The sequence below is a fragment of the Melanerpes formicivorus genome, unplaced genomic scaffold, assembly GCF_026170545.1.
Source record: "Melanerpes formicivorus ecotype bairdi unplaced genomic scaffold, bMelFor1.0.p_v2 SCAF_10, whole genome shotgun sequence".
NCBI lineage: Eukaryota > Metazoa > Chordata > Aves > Piciformes > Picidae > Melanerpes > Melanerpes formicivorus.
In genome coordinates this window covers 19,722,377-19,739,563 of record NW_027142362.1, presented here as the reverse complement: position 1 = coordinate 19,739,563, position 17,187 = coordinate 19,722,377, and the positions used below count along the sequence as shown (strand labels likewise).

The following is a 17,187-nucleotide window of genomic DNA, read 5'->3' as shown; positions in this document are numbered from 1 at the left end:
TAGTTTTAACACTCATAACCCAACTTCTGGATGTGTTCATTTTGAGTCCAGAAAAAACCCAACAACTTCTTTATGTAAGTGCATAGAATTTTCTCAGATACTAGTAAGTTCAGTTTAAATTGCTTGTTAGTGACTGATCTTGCACATTAAGATGTCATCTTAGAGGTAAAGCATGATTTTAACTTGTATTCTATTTATAACTGAGTAAAACAGTTAAAAGTGTACATAAATATGTGTAAGGTAGATTTTCACTGCTTTACTGTGTTAAAAATCTGTATTCTTACCTCTTTTCCTTATTTGTTTTGCCTGCTAGTTCTACATTGTGAAGGAGAATCGAGGCAACGAAGGCACATGTGTGGGAGTTTCTCGCTGGCCAGTACATGATTTTAACCATCGCACTACCTCAGATATGTGGCTGTATAGAGCCTATAGTGGTAACCTTTATCACAACGGAGAACAGACTTTGACTCTGTCCAGCTTCACCCAAGGAGATTTTATCACATGTGTATTAGATATGGAAGCAAGGACTATTTCCTTTGGTAAAAATGGAGAGGTATTTAACATTAATTGTGGTTTTGGTGGGTTTTTTCAATGGTATTTTGGTATGGACGTTTTATGTAAAGCTAAGCGTGATAGTTAAGACGTGACAGTTGCAGTACTTGCAAGGTTTATAATACAGGTATAACTTTATCACATTCTGTTGGTTTTGCTTTTGAAGTATTCTAAGTTTGAGGGGGTTTTTTTTTGTGTTTTTTCTGTTTGTTTTTTAACTAGGAGCCAAAACTAGCCTTTGAAGATGTGGATGCAGCAGAGTTATACCCTTGTGTTATGTTCTATAGCAGTAATCCAGGAGAGAAGGTAACTTAAACGTTCATCTGCATAAGTGTACTGGTTTGGGCTGGGACAAAGTCAGCAGCCGACAGTCTGTGGTGCTCTGTTCTGGGCTTTTGACCAGGACAATGTTGATAATGTAGTGTTTTAGCATTTTGCTGCACAGTGAGAGCATCAAGGCTTTCTTGGTTTCTCATTCTCACCCAGTAAGTAGATTGAGCTTGAAGAAGAGGCTGAGAGGGGATGCAGCCAGTCAGTTCATTAAAAGGGACCAAAGTGATATTCCATATGATAAAACATCATATAAAACCATAGAAGTGGAGGGAAGTTTGCCAGGCAGTTTTGTTTTTAGAGCCTCTCTGGGCATCAGTCGTCTAGTGGTGAGCGATTGAATTTTGTATAACTTGTTTTATTTTGCCCTTTTTCCTTCCTTTGTTTTATTTATGAAACTTACTTTACCCCAATCCACAAGTTTTCTCACTTTTGCCCTTCTGATTCTCATCCTTATCTCCTAGGGGAAGCAATGGAGTGTCTGTGTGGGTCTTAGCTACCTTTCTGGGGGTTAACCCATAAAAAGAGGTCCTATGTTTATCAATTCCCTTCTGCTCTCCTTTGTGTCCACATTATGAATGTTGGGGTTTTTGTGGGGTGCGGGTGGTAGCTAACAGGCTGATAACATCACTGACGTTCATTTTGGTTGATGACATATATAGCACTACATTACTTACATGCTATGTAGACTTGTCATAAATTCCTATATTGTACAATTTAGTGTAAATTTATTTAGAATTGATTGACAGACTTTGTTCTACACATAAAACAGCATTCCTCAGAAACCAGGGAGAAGGTAGTATTGGAGACTCCAGGTAGTCTTACATGATAAATGGTGAACTGCTGTAATTTCAGCATCCTTGAGTTTGAAGGGATGCAAGTTGTAATCACTGTTAAGGTGGATTTACTAAAGATCCTGAGCAGAAAAAGACAATGATGGTAGTTTTTTTTACTCATCGGGAGACTCTCGTATTTACAAAATGAGCTTCTTCAACTTTGTTGAGAAGGTAACTTATAAACTGTTCTCTGTAAACAGGTGAAAATCTGTGATATGCAGATGCGTGGCACACCAAGAGATTTGCTACCTGGTGACCCCATCTGTAGTCCTGTTGCTGCAGTACTGGCAGAAGCCACCATCCAACTCATCCGTATCCTTCATCGCACAGACCGTTGGACACACTGCATAAATAAAAAAATGATGGAAAGACTGAATAAAATCAAAACATGTCTGAAAGAAGCAGGCCAAAAGCTGAAGAAAAGTCGCTCAGTGCAAAGTAGGGAAGAGAACGAGGTGAGAGAGGAGAAAGAAAACAAAGAGGAAGAGAAAAGCAAACATAGTAGGCATGGCCTGGCTGACCTTTCAGAACTGCAGCTGAAGATGCTCTGTGTGGAAGTGTGGCCTGTTCTGGCAGTAATTGGTGGAGTTGATGCTGGTCTTAGAGTTGGAGGTCGATGTGTACACAAGCAAACTGGACGTCATGCCACCTTGCTTGGAGTAGTGAAGGAAGGCAGTACATCTGCCAAGGTCCAGTGGGATGAAGCAGAGATTACTATCAGGTATGCTCTTTTCCTATACCTTTCAAAGTATAGTGGTGTTCTGTGCTTGAAAATCTAAAGTAGTAACATACATTTTACATTATTTATGCTGATCAATCATTGTAAGCTTAGACTTCAAAATCTGTCTTTTTAAAATAAATGAGAGTTGAATTTTTAGCTCTCTGGTAATAACATACCTTTTATATTAAAAACAGATTTAATAATTTTGAATTTGTAAGTATCATTAGACTTCTTAGGGTCTGTCAGCCTTGGGATGTGACCAGGTAGCTGCTTTTCCTAGATTTGGAATGAGTGTTGCTTTTTTTGTTTTTTGTATTGGTGTGCATTGGCTAACTAAAACATTGTTGCTGTCTTAATTTCCTACAGCTTCTGGGGTCTGTGTTTAAAGAACACAGATGTTTACTGGGGGTTAGTGCACACTTCTAAGCGGTGAACCTGGTTCTGAAGAGTGACCTGATTGGGTTGAGAACAGGTGTCTGCATTGTCCTTCCCTTCTTAGAGGACTGGAAATTGCTGTGTGGTGCTTGTGCAGTAGTTAAGTGCAGGATATGGGAAGTTTGTCTCTCCTTAATGGTGGACTGGATGATGGTATTCAAATTAATGTTGCCCTGAAGTAGTGTTTGTCTATTCTCTAACCTTCCTTAGAGAGCTAAAGCAGTGCCCCTATATTGGCTGTTAATACTCTAGAGTTGTTCTGGAGAGGATATTGAGAACTGGGGGGGAGACTGGAAGGAGGTACCTTTTCTTTTTCCTTTTTTTTTTTTTTTTCCCCCCCTTTTTCTTTTCTTCCCCCACCTGTCTTGCAATTGTGCATTCAAAGGGAAGATACGTGGAAGGAAAATCTGAAATGAAGGTGGTGGCTTCTCTGGGCTCTCCGGTGGTCTTGCAGGAATTGCCTGTGGTTTTGTGTGTAAAAGATTTGATTCATTAAATTTCATAAAACTCCCACTGGCTGTAATTGAACCATAATCCTCTGGAAAAAGAGAGTGGTAATTTTATTTGATTTTTGCCACTAGTTACAATTACTTTCTGAAACAACCCTTACTAGTTCACTACTTAGAACTGTTGCTCCATTATGCAAAGACTGTTGTCACTTTGACAATCAACTGCACTTCAGTATGTTTAAATTTAGTTCTAGATACAAGTTCTTTCAAGTATGCCTACACAACAGTAGAGCTGTAAAGTAATTGTGCCCTTAAAATAATTTGAAATATGATTTGAATGAAGTGGTACCATACTTGAATATAGGCAAGCTCTCAGTAATGCATTGTATTAAGTTCAGAATGTACCTTCTTACTTAAAACCAGGCTACAGCTTGCTTTCGTTTTCTGGTAGAAGTTTGCATTGTAAGATGGGAAAAAAATTTTGGATAATAAAAGGAAGATTTAAAAGCCCTTTATCTGCTGGATGTATGGAAAATGCAATGTGTATGGAAATATAGGCTGGTGAATTTTTATCCTGCTTAGAATGAAAATTAGTCAAGTGGACCAGTCCTAAATATTGCTAGAAGTTATCACTGAATGTAGATAGACGTATATGATGTGTGTCTGTTGTGTTTTCTGACCCATGTTTTTAAAAAGTCACTGTCCTCTCCAGGAAATCTGTCCTGACATAACCGGAGACAGAATTATCATAAGCTGTCAGTAGTGTGCTTCTTGTGGTAAATAGTTGAACAGTGTTGTGAGACCAACCAGCGATTTTTCTCAATATGAAAAAAGCTTAGGAGTGTTCTTTTTCTAAGCTTTTATACCTATTCACAAATTGACTTGGGTATGATGACAAAATTTGGCTTCAGGTAGTTTTTCATGGTAGAAGTCTGCTGGATACTTCTGAAGAATATAACAAAACTTCTATCAGCACAGAACTGATGGCTTCTATGATGCTTCTGGGTTTTAATGTTTGTTGATAACCCTGTGCATGCTTTGTTGCCTTCACTCTGACACCATTTCTCCCTGTTCTTTGATCATAACCTTATTTTCTCCTGTTTACATTTAATTTTTAGAATTGGTTTGTTTATTTTATTAAAAATATTTTACATCTTACTTTGCTTACATTATTTCCTGTACTTTCCTCCTGTCTCTCCCTCACTTGCTTTTTCCTGTGTCATTCTGATCTTTATTAAAGCTTCCCAACTTTTTGGTCGCCTAGTGATACTCCGTTGTATAATCTGGAGCCCTGTGAACCACTGCCTTTTGATGTTGCAAGATTTCGTGGGCTGACAGCTACTGTGTTGCTGGACCTTACCTATCTGACTGGCATTCATGAAGATACAGGAAAGCAAAGCACCAAGAGACATGAGAAAAAACACAGACATGAATCTGAAGACAAAGGGGAAATGGACCAGAAAATGGAGGCTGATGCTGCGTCAGATATACGATTAGGGCAAGGTGCTGATGATGGCAAAGGACATAGCACTACAAGCTCTAAATCAGAAAATGAAATTTCTTCCTTTTGTTTAGAACCATCAACTCTGGGTATGGAGTCTCAACACCAGCCTGCCGAAGGGAAAAAAAAGAATCATGAACATACTTCAAGAAATCATGATGTGGTACAGTCAGAAATCAGAGCAGTGCAGCTATCTTATCTTTATCTTGGTGCTATGAAGTCACTTAGTGTCCTTTTAAGTTGTAGTAAATACGCTGAACTACTGTTAATACCAAAAGTCCTGGCAGAAAATGGTCACAACTCTGATTGTGCTAGTTCTCCAGTTGTTCATGAAGATGTTGAAATGCGTGCAGCCTTGCAGTTCCTGATGCGACACATGGTGAAACGGGCAGTCATGCGCTCACCCATAAAAAGAGCTCTGGGACTGGCAGATCTAGAACGAGCACAAGCTATGATCTACAAATTAGTGGTTCATGGGCTCTTGGAGGATCAGTTTGGTGGCAAACTTAAACAAGGTACATTTTCAAAATTATGGAAGTGTAGTGCTAAGTGGTGGGGTTTGTCTTTAAATGAAAATTGAATAGTAACAGTGATACCATAATCTTGTAATTTTATAGTGGTTTATACTTTGGAGAAATCTTAACTGGATAGAGAGATTTTACAAAGTTTTACTCCTCTGTAGATACAATGCTGACTCTTTTGCCTGTTTTTCCAATTACCTATTTTAATGGAAAGTGAATGCATACCAGTCAGAGACATGAGTATCTAGTCTGGTTTTAGTACTTTTTTTTAAATGAGCAATGCTGTGTACAGTTTCTGGAAGCATTTGCATGTGATGTAACTATCACAGTGTTCAGTGTCATTAGCTGTGATTGTATACAGTCATGCATGATGTTGAGCAGGTGTATTTTTAGGGTGTAAGTAACCTCTTTCAGTGCAAATCTCTTAAAACAGTTGTCAAGCTTTAGTTTTGAAGTATTGTTTTCTGATTCCCCCCCCCCAGGTACTTTGCACTGCAGAAACAGAAGCTGAAGATAAAATGCTTATTATTCCTTTTCATCTTAAAAATATGTGTATTACAGTTTGTATCTGCAGGGAAACCATGAAAGCTGCTTCAACAAAGAATAAATACCTAAATTATTAAGGCTAATGGCTGCACTCTCTGGTCTTAAAAACTTTTAAACCAACAAAAAACCTCCTTGAAAAATCTTACACAGCCAAGTTAAACTTAGTTAATAGTAGTTAATGAGCTCTGATTTGATATCTGAGACTTTATTCCCTTTTGCCTAAGACAATAATCCTAGCTGTTCCAATCATAAATCTAAATCTCTCTGTCTAAATATTGTAAGATTTAACCAAGTAAATGGCTTTTGTTACCATCTGGAAATACTTGTTTACTATTGACCTCGTATCATTGTAACAGCAAGAGCTAGTAGTCTTACTTCTTTACATAACTCCATGAGTTATTGGCAGAAGTATTTCTGTGGGTTGCATTATCTGCATACCTCTTTCTTCAGGGATGCTTTTAAATAATGATAGTTATTTTTTAATGTTTAGCCACGGCTGCTATTTTACTGTACAGTTACATTAATGTTCCTGTAATGACTTTATTTCTGTTGCAGAAGTAGATCAACAAGTAGAAGAAGGGGATCAGTCTCAGCAAGCCCAAACACCAGTTACAACTAGCCCTTCTGCTTCTAGCACAACATCTTTTATGAGCAGCTCTCTGGAGGATACTACCACTGCTACCACTCCAGTTACTGATACTGAAACAGTTCCAGCTTCAGAATCACCTGGTGTTATGCCTCTAAGTCTTCTTAGGTAAGTTTTTTGTATTTCCAGCATATGTATTTTTGTGAGCATAGGGAACCCTTTGTGTGGTTTATACACAATACATGTCTTTAGCTCTCTAAGCCTTTAGCAATGTTAATGCTTGTATTTATTGTCAAGAAATGCTCTGCACAGGACAGTTTGTTAATTTTCCTTGCAGGACATGCGTTACTAGAAATGAAAATCCGTTAAGGTTTTAGTATACACTCCATATATATATGACATCTGAATTCTAGACAGGAGGAAATATTTCCTGATATTGTTGTCCTTCAGTTCTCATGTTTGTTAGTTTAAATTAAAAATATTTGAAATCCTGCATTTTTAATGAATAGTTGTTGATTCTTAAACTACAGTAGATTTTAGTTTGTCAGTAAAATCCAGCAAGCTGAGACCTGATTTCATCCTACCCTCACAATCTAAAATGGAAGTACAATAAAGCTTATTAATCTGCAGAGGCTCTTTGTGATGTAGAAGGAAACCTGCTTTACACTGAAAAAAATCCTGTTCAAATTGTATTAATTCTACTGATATATCTGACCCCTGTTCCTAGAGATTTTGCAGAACCACGTCCTATTACCAGGACAGTGAAAGTGAAAAGACATATCTGATTTATTCTCTGTTCTGAACAAAGTAGAGAAATGAGAAGTGTTCACTTCTCTTTTATCTTCTAGGACTGCTCTTGGTCTATTTTTTTTTTTTTCCAATTGAAGGCTTCAAATTTAAAATTTTCCAGGCAAAAGTTGTAGGAATGAGCTGTTCCAACAGGGTTTTTCTGCCCACCCCAATGTGTGTGTTGCACTTTAACCATTTGAGAACTCAAATCACTTTAAACTATGAGCTGCTAAGTGCACTCTGTATTTCTTATGCCAGACCTTTTTCAACATAGCTCTTTTTAATATAAGTGTATGTTTGGTGTTTGTTTTTTTTAAGGCAAATGTTCTCCAGTTACCCTACTACAACTGTACTTCCAGCACGACGTGCTCAGACTCCCCCGATATCTTCTTTACCAACATCGCCTTCAGATGAAGTTGGAAGGAGACAAAGTTTAACTTCTCCTGATTCCCAGTCTGCAAGGCCTGCCAATCGGACAGGTGAGCTTGTAGGGTACATAGATAGAAATGGGGGCAAGTTAGTCAGCAGAATCCAGCAGGATTTCTTCGTAATGCAGCCTAACATTTAAAACATTGTTGAAAAACCTTCTACTTTACCTAATGTCCTACCTTACCTAATGTCCTACCTTACTTTAGGGCATAAAGCTGTACAATGTCTAGCTATAGACTTCGTCAATATTCAGTTAACTTCTAAAATTGATTACTAATAACTTGTATAAACCAAGAATGAGGTGTAATTGACAATTCCTTCTGAGTTGGGCTTGTTTCCTTGGTTGTGTGCTACTGTTCAGTGCACTAATTCAACATTTAACATTTTGTGCCTTTTTAGCTTTGTCTGATCCAAGCAGCCGACTTTCCACATCCCCTCCTCCTCCTGCCATTGCTGTTCCATTGTTGGAAATGGGTTTCTCTCTCAGGCAAATTGCAAAAGCCATGGAAGCTACAGGTAATCTGTAACACCAGTTTAAACTGAAGTTCTGTAACCATTTGTGGAGAATTTTCTTTTTTCACCATCAGTGATACAATACAATTCTAAAGTGTGGTTTGTAAAATATATTTTTTTAACCCTGCTTTCAGGTGCCAGAGGAGAAGCAGATGCACAGAATATCACAGTACTGGCCATGTGGATGATCGAGCACCCTGGAAATGAAGATGATGAAGAGCCCCAGTCAGAAGGGACTGCAGATTCACGACATGGGACAATAGTCTCTGGAAGTGGGGGAAAATCTGGTGATCATTGTTACTTGCAGTCACCAGGTGATATCCCTTCTGCTGATGCCACTGAAATGGAGGAAGGCTTTAGTGAAAGGTAAAATATAGTCTTCATCCGATTGCTTGTGATCTGTTGCTGCAACTGAAAATCTCACAAGTTCATTGTTGCTGCCAGAATATGATGTTATAATGCTACTTTGAAATGTTGTTAAAACACGAGTAAAAGCAAAGATGCAATTAAATTAGGTGTATGCAGTACATGTATTTTCTGGTAGTGTTTGTGCACAGAACCGGAGCAGAATGTAAATGAGCACCCTCCCTTCATAAAAAAAGGAGGAATGAAAGAAATGAGGGTGCATTACTTACTTTTTACCTAGAAAGCCTAGTAACAAAGCAACATTTCATTGAAGATTTGTTTGGGTTTTTTCCTTCAGAGTTTTCAGGAACAGTTTTTCTACAGTTGTCTTCTAAAATTAGTTCTTGGTTTGTCCAGAGAGTATGAATCTGCATTGAAGTTTACATTCTCAGTCAGCCATCACTAACCTTAGGCCTAAACTCTCTATTAAACAAGGAGGAAAGGTGGTTATTTTGTTCACTTGTGAGTGGTTGTACTTTTAAGTGACACCTATTTCAGATCATACCAGCTTTTTTGTTAGTAGGAAGGGTACTCATTGCAAGATATATTTTGAGAATGCTTTTGTTCAGATTCCTCGATCCTCCTGAAATTACACGTGTTTAACTTTCCTCAATTACTTTCCTAGATAAGAAAATTCAGTTGGGAGAAATAAACTAAATTTTGCAAAAGATTTTGGTTAGAAGGGGGGATGACTGAGGCAGCAATAACAGTAATGTTGATTTTATTTCTCTTTAAAAAGAGAACAAACTTTGTTTGGCCTATAGTTAACATTTACAGCAGAAAATGAGTGTTCTCCCAGTACTCCTGCAATGCTTAGGCACTATGGAATCATTTACTAGGTGTTGATGTTACTAGATGTAATTTTTTTGAGACAGTACATATGTGCTGCATTGGAACTGATCGCTGTTAAATTCCAAATTAACTTTTTCCCCTTCTCTGAGGGAAAGGAGGGAAAAACAGTCAATTAATACAGTCTTAGTAGTTTTCCTTACTTACTGTATGTGGCTGTTTTAAATGCGATTTGATTTACCTATGCGTTACAAATTTTTGTAGCCCTGATAATATGGATCATGTGGATAATGCAGCTTCTGCAAGTGGACCTCCTTCTAGAAGTCGGTCAGCTGTGACAAGAAGACACAAGTTTGATTTGGCTGCCCGAACATTGCTAGCACGTGCTGGTAAGTATGCCCAGAGACTCTCAGCCCTTTGTTTAGCTGGTAAATGAAGGGAGGGGGAGATTGGTACTTCATGTGGAAGTTACAAAACTCTTTTGCATGTGCTTAGCCATGTGATTTATGTTTTAGTAGGTAGACGATGTTGAACAGAAGAGTTAACAACAAAGCAAAAGGAAGTTGAAAGTGTAGTCGTCTTTGTTACATGCCAAATAAGATTACTGTTTTCCTTTTTCTCTCCTTGAGCGGGATTATACCGCTCTGTACAGGCTCACAGGAATCAGAGTCGAAGGGAAGGGATATCTTTGACTCAGGATCCAGGGGCACTTTATGACTTCAACTTGGATGAGGAGTTGGAAATTGACCTTGATGATGAAGCAATGGAAGCTATGTTCGGGCAAGACCTGGCTAGTGATAATGATATTCTGGGAATATGGATCCCAGAGGTATTGGATTGGCCTACCTGGGTGTGTGTGACTGCAGCGGGAGCTGCTTTAACTTACTGCTTTTTGCATGTTCATATTTTCAAATTTAAAGTAACACGCATATACTTACAGCATGTTTGAAAATGTTTAGCTAAATGTCAGCAAAACTTAAGATCATCTTGTATTCTGTAGCTTCACTGAGATTACAAACAGTGTCTTGTGTTTCTTGCTCTGTACTTCTGCATGTATGTAGCTTTCATTAGTCCTACCTTGAAAGAAAATAGAATAAACAAGGTTGGAAGAGACCTACGAGATCATCACTTCCAACCCATCATCCAGCACCACCTTATCAACTAAACCATGCAACCAAGCACCCTATCAAGTCTCCTCCTAAACATCTCCAATGATGGTGACTCCACCATCTCCCCGGGCAGCCCATTCTAATAGGCAATCACTCTCTGTGTAGAATTTCTTCCTAACCTCCAGCCTAAACCTTCCCTGGCACAGCTTGAGACTGTGTCCTCTTGTTCTGGTGCTGGTTGCCTGGGATGAGAACAGAACTAGTATAGTTTTTGTTCTAGTATCAGTAAGATATGAATAGGTGTTTCAGATTGCTTATCTTTTTAAGACAACAAAACCAGTCATGTTTGTTCTATTTAAATAATGATTATAATAACCTCCCCCCATGATCTGACCTGTAGCAACATAATTAGCACTTAAATAATTTTTTCTTAATTTGTTCATGTCATGTATTTTATTCTCTGGGAAGGATCTGTTGACAGTCCTCACTCAGTTGTTGTGTAGCCCTTTAAAAATATGTTTGAAGTGGAAACAAATTATAACAGCATTTTGCTAATCTTTGGATTATCCACATCAGAGCAGACAACCCTCAAGACCAAGCTTTTGTCTCCTAATTATGATGCTCCCCAGTGAGCATGTTAAATTTTTCAGAGAGCTTGTTTCACTGGAACATTGCAATGAAATTACTGACTTAAAACAGAAATGTGGTTACAGAAGAATGAATTTCATATTTAGGGAAAAAAAAAACAAAAATTTGTTGACAGAAAGGGTAATATTGTTGCTCAGTAAATGTGAAGTCCAATTATCTGGGGTGGGGGAAAAAGATATCTTTTTACTTTGATGTAATCTCAGTCAAGTTCTGAAGAGCGCCTAATGACTCACTGAATGCAATCTAGCAAAGTTATATATGACAAGTTATATTGTCAAGAGTTTTGATTCAGATATGAAATGAAACAAGGAAAATCTCATCCCCCGAAACTTTGCATCCAAATTTTTTCTTATTCTGAGATAGCCTGCTTTTCAGTGTGTCATAAATTGCCTACTTTGCTTTGCTTTTGTGCAAGATAACCATTTAAATATCACTCTGTGTAACAGGAATGATCAGGAACATCCATCTCAGAATATTGAGATTTTATCTCTAATATGAAGATATTTACTCTGTACAAGTAACATGTGAAACTCTTATTATGCAGCATGTTTGTGAATCTGAAGACAGAGAAGAAGTAGTGGTTTGTGAATTGTGCGAATCCAGTGTTGTCAGCTTCAATCAACACATGAAAAGAAACCATCCAGGCTGTGGTCGCAGTGCAAATCGCCAGGGCTATCGCAGCAATGGCTCTTATGTAGATGGCTGGTTTGGAGGTGAATGTGGAAGCGGAAACCCTTACTATTTATTATGTGGCATCTGCAGAGAGAAATACCTAGCCCTGAAGAGTAAATCTAAAACATCAACTTCTGAAAGGTACATACAAAGAACGAAATACAAAATAGTGGTATACTCTGTGTAAAGAAAGGAAACAACTACCATCAGCATTTTAAGAACTTGATTAAAGAATTCAATTCTTAGCAGAACTGATTGTCTTTATTGTAACTGAGGCTTAAATTCATTCTCTGTATTCAACCCATACATATTTAGGAAAAAAGTTGTGCTATTTCTATTTTCTAAATGATAGCCAAGGGATTATTTCTTGGGATGTTACCTACTCTTGCTGACTTGTGAAAACTTCTTTCCATTTTGTCTGACAATTCCAGTATATTTTTATGGGCATTTCTCACATTAGTACTGCAGAATGTTTCCCTACTGAACACTTTTAGAAGCCCTTTGCTTTTTTCCATCTGTTACTAGCCTTTTTCAGGAATTGTAGATGTGTTGTGTAACAGTGAAATAACTTTAATAGTAAACCTAGTTTAAAATTCTTATGTGTATATGTAAAATATTTGAGCCATTCAGTTATTTTCTGTATAATTTTTTTTCATTCAGGTACAAAGGACAGGCTCCTGACTTGATAGGTAAACAAGACAGTGTCTATGAAGGTATGTTTTGAGTTCCAGGAGATATTAGATATTTCTCACTTGTGCAGTGTTTTCTTTTTCCAAAATTTTCCATGCAAATAAACCTGTCATGAAACTGTACTCAAAGGTATACTTAAAAATCTTTTTCAAGCTAGATGTAGTATTTTAATTCATTTTTTTTAGTTCACATTGGGGAAAAATAGCAGCGACACTTCTTACCGTGTCTTTCATCTGAGTAGCTGAAATAGCAGGCACCTAACTGTGGGTGATAAGCTAGTGTGAGTAGATGCTGTATCCAGAACTGTACATACAAAGCCTTATGTTCAGCTTAATGGCAAGTCCATCTTCCAGTTTCTACTGCTGTGTGAGAAGATTGAGCAGGACAGATCAGTGAACAGAAGTTCATGTCTATGTAAATGTTAGAAAGTGAATAGAACTGAATTGCTGTTAAAGTGCCTTCCACCCCCACCCCAGGAAGGAAAAGCAAAAAAGCCTGGGTGTACAGTTATGGCTGAAGAACTCATGCATACCTTTGGAGGAAATATGAAGACCAGAAGTTTCTATAATTTTTTTGCTATTTATGTCTTACAAATATGTACCTGTTACAATGATTTGAAGCACAGCTATATGCAGGTTTTGGAGTTCTAGGTGTGATGAGCTCTCATTTCTGCATTTTAATAAAAACAGCTGGTTTGATAATTCAGAGACTGTTCCATCAAGCTTCTGTGCAGTAGAAATAAAGATTGAATTTAATGGAGAGGGGCAAGACTAGGATTTTGTTTCTCTGATTCGCTGTGTTGTGTCTGTGTTAACATCAGAAGATGAGGTTTTAAGACTATTGTGTTACAGCTGACAATCTACATTCTACTGCTTATGTGGGTCTTTTAATTAATTGAAATTATTTAGTATTTTTGCTTTTGTAACCAAGTCTTAATTGTATTTCTCCAATTCTAGAAGACTGGGATATGTTAGATGTAGATGAAGATGAAAAACTGACAGGAGAAGAGGAGTTTGAATTACTGGCTGGACCTCTTGGCTTAAATGATCGACGTATTGTACCTGAGCCTGTACAGTTCCCTGACAGTGACCCTCTGGGTGCTTCAGTTGCGATGGTGACAGCCACCAACAGTATGGAAGAAACACTGATGCAAATAGGTAAATTTGAAATGAGTTTCATTCAAAAAACAAATCTCTCCCCTTTGCTGTGATTTTATAGGGGCAATGTGTAAATACCTTGACAGTGTTTCCTGCCTCCCATCATGAGGAAGTAAGGACAGGTTCTAGATTTTCCCTTTATTATAGGGGAGTTAGAGGAGTGTGAGGCGTTTATATTGGCAGAAGGCTTGAAGGTCTGATCTAGTAATAAAACTGACCATAGTCCCAGAGTGGATGCCAACAGCATGTTTTGCAAACTCCATGATGGATTCATGGATGTAAGTTGGGACTTACAGACCAGCCTATTGAAATTCAGAATCAATATTTATGTTTGTGTATCCTTCCAATGTAACAGGGAAACAGGAATAACATGAACTTGAATATTGTCAAGTTGTGCTCATCTGGCTTTGAAAATAAGAAATAATTAAATAAAGTGTATTTTAGGAGTTCCTTTTTCTCTCAGTTGTTACCACAGTAGTTCTTGATATATCAAATGTGGAAAATCAATGAATAATGTGCAAACTTGAGCCAAATTTGCTTCTGCACTTCCTGCTCTATGGTAATGTTTTGGGTTGTGGGTTGTTTTTTTTTCCAAACACTAATGCATATCATCATTATTTCCAAGGCTGTCATGGCTCTATAGAAAAAAGTTCTTCTGGTAGGATAACCTTAGGAGAGCAAGCAGCTGCCCTAGTAAACCCACATGACCGTGTAATGGCTCTCAGAAGAGTGACAGCTGCTGCCCAAGTTCTCCTTGCAAGAACCATGGTTATGAGAGCGCTCTCACTTCTGTCTGTCAGGTTTGTGGCATCTCTAGCAGCACTTCCACCTTTCCACATAGAATGAATTATCGTGTTTACAGGGAGTGTAGTTCTAAGCTGTTTGGAAAAGGGAGTCTCATTTTATGTACTTGCATCATACTATTAAGAGAAAATCTGTTGGTTTTGTTCTTTTGAACCCTATCTTCAAAGTTTATGAAAGAAAATTCACGTATGGGAAGTAACCTCATAACAGAAAGATGCTGAGTTAGTACATTTTTGTTCAAGTATTAGAGGTAAACATTGGAGAAAAGAAGATGACATACCTGAGTTGGTGGGATATGAGGGTTTAAAAACTGGCTGACACATACCTTATAGTATAACTCCAAATATGAATTATGCATGTAAGCTTGTGAGAGATTCCAGGTAAACTCATGGGTTTCTCTTAGTGCAAGTCTATAATGTGGTTTTGTTTTCAGCTTACAAGAAAAGGGGTGGAGGGGCTGCAGCTTCATTTCTCTTTTCCTTCCTTCTCCGTGTGTTGGTAATGTCCAACTAAATAAACAGGCAATGTTCACTAATGGTTTGGGCACAGTTTTATCCAAACATTGCTTTATTTTAAAATGTACTAAAAAACTAAGAGCATTTGTATTTATTTTTGACAGTGGTTCCAGTTGTAGCCTGGCAGCTGGTCTTGAATCCTTGGGATTAACAGATATCAGAACATTGGTTCGCTTAATGTGCCTCGCTGCAGCAGGGAGAGCAGGCCTCTCCACCAGCCCAGCCACTGCCTCAAGCTCAACAGAGCGATCTAGAGGAATGCACAGCAAAACAAGCAAGCCTATATCCTGCCTTGCTTATCTGAGTACAGCAGTAGGTTGTTTGGCATCAAACACTCCCAGTGCTGCCAAACTGCTGGTGCAGTTGTGTACACAGGTAGGACTTGTTAGTTCAACATAAATAGTTACATTAAACTATATGTGTGGGGTGAAGCAATCCATTTTATACATATTGAGAAGCTGTGCTTTTATCTTCTGAACTGTGATGAGACCGCACTCACTTTGAGGATCTATTTGGAGTTCTTTATGGTTTTGCACAAGAGTGTGTTTTGTTGGTGGTAAAAATCCTGCAACTTCACATCTTTTGTGCTGAGTTCTCTTTTCAAGCAGAGAAAAACAGATGTGCTGTTACGCTTTTCGTATTGATAAGATTTCCTGTTAAAGTTGTGTGGTTTTTAATTGAGCCAACTCTGTGTAGATTGTTAATGTTTAGAAAAAGATGATGTACAGCTGTGAATGTGTAGCATGATTTCATATGTATCAGGACAATTCTAAGTAATCAGAATAATTATTCTCTTGAGTTTGAACAATCATTGTAGAGAAATAGGAGTGTTAGATGGGATGAGGGATTTTATTATGTGTTAAATATCTGTAAAATTCTGCATCATTTGTTTCAACTAAATTTGTTTTCCAAAATTGATTTTTTTAAATTTATTTTGTTTGTTATTTATTGTCTTTTATTTGTAATTTTTAGAATTTGATTTCTGCAGCAACTGGTGTAAACTTGACAACAGTTGATGATCCGATTCAGCGAAAATTTTTGCCAAGTTTTTTAAGAGGAATTGCAGAAGAAAACAAACTTGTCACATCTCCAAATTTTGTGGTTACTCAAGCACTTGTAGCACTGTTGGCAGACAAAGGGGCTAAACTGAGGCCAAACTATGATAAAGCAGAAATTGAAAAGAAAGGTATGATACAGGTTGTTTATTTTGATGCTAATTATTGTATCTTATATTTAAGGGGAAACTAGCTATAGAATACGCTATAATACATAAAACTTGTTTTAATCAAAGTAACCTTGTAGTATATACCAAAATTTTACTTAGAAAGTGTGATTTGATTACACAATTGGCATCTCTTGCCACTTGAAAGAAGATCTGAGCCATGTGTGTATTCAAAGCCACATGGCCAAGATGTTCAGCTTCTGTTGTGCCACCTAGTGAAATTAAGAGGAATAACAGCTGATTACTGTCACCAAAGTACTGATTTATCTAATGCAGAAAGTTGTGCTGTCTCTGCTGTGACAGGCTAAGGGGCCAAAAAGCAACTGTTGTACCTCACCAGCAGGTTGTTGCTGTTAAAAGGAGAGAAGGACATTGCAGTGACAGCAGTTTATCTCTGTCACAGGAAGCATTTTCCTTTTCAGAAAGCACTTGTTCTTTGAGCAGCCATTTTCTATATGGTGGGAGTAAGGCTGTTTGTAGTTCTAGTCTTACAAGTTAGTTGTGACATTTAAAGGAGTTATTTTTCTCTTGGTGTCAGAAGAGTGGGGGGTTTTATAGTTAACATGATTCCAACATTCTTATAAGATGTTTGTTAATCTGTTTTTCTGGGAATTGTGGCTAATGCTGTGTTCATTTGTGTAATTTTGTTTGGTACTCATCTAGGCATCATCTCATTGTTTTGTTTAAGCAGGTTTAATTGCCCATTTGTATGCCCATCCTTCCTATGATCCTTCTGCTGTAGGCCCTCTGGAGCTGGCTAATGCACTAGCAGCTTGCTGCCTCTCCTCAAGGTTATCTTCACAGCATAGGCAGTGGGCTGCACAGCAGCTGGTGCGAACTCTCGCAGCACATGATCGAGATAATCAAACTACTCCTCAGACCCTCGCTGATATGGGGGGAGACTTACGAAAATGTTCCTTCATAAAATTAGAGGCTCATCAGAACAGGGTAAGCGTGATTTCTGTCAT

At 37.9% G+C, this 17,187-nt stretch overlaps 1 protein-coding gene across 11 annotated transcripts in view; it reads left to right on the top strand.

Annotated features, from left to right (window-relative positions):
- HERC1 (HECT and RLD domain containing E3 ubiquitin protein ligase family member 1) overlaps nt 1-17,187 on the top strand; it is a 94,583-nt gene that overhangs the window by 54,216 nt on the left and 23,180 nt on the right. For 5 of the 11 annotated variants that reach the window (XM_068144072.1, XM_068144066.1, XM_068144067.1 and 2 more), the window contains exons 35-51: nt 314-553; nt 775-858; nt 1,919-2,439; nt 4,564-5,339; nt 6,447-6,645; nt 7,585-7,745; nt 8,095-8,211; nt 8,343-8,574; nt 9,667-9,791; nt 10,032-10,252; nt 11,704-11,972; nt 12,492-12,544; nt 13,478-13,678; nt 14,304-14,478; nt 15,102-15,372; nt 15,970-16,183; nt 16,908-17,167. In XM_068144072.1, coding sequence (XP_068000173.1) covers nt 314-553; nt 775-858; nt 1,919-2,439; nt 4,564-5,339; nt 6,447-6,645; nt 7,585-7,745; nt 8,095-8,211; nt 8,343-8,574; nt 9,667-9,791; nt 10,032-10,252; nt 11,704-11,972; nt 12,492-12,544; nt 13,478-13,678; nt 14,304-14,478; nt 15,102-15,372; nt 15,970-16,183; nt 16,908-17,167 — 4,119 coding nt within the window. The remainder of the gene's footprint in view (nt 1-313; nt 554-774; nt 859-1,918; nt 2,440-4,563; nt 5,340-6,446; nt 6,646-7,584; nt 7,746-8,094; nt 8,212-8,342; nt 8,575-9,666; nt 9,792-10,031; nt 10,253-11,703; nt 11,973-12,491; nt 12,545-13,477; nt 13,679-14,303; nt 14,479-15,101; nt 15,373-15,969; nt 16,184-16,907; nt 17,168-17,187) is intronic. The other 6 variants (XM_068144074.1, XM_068144073.1, XM_068144068.1 and 3 more) reach the window with 4 other exon arrangements.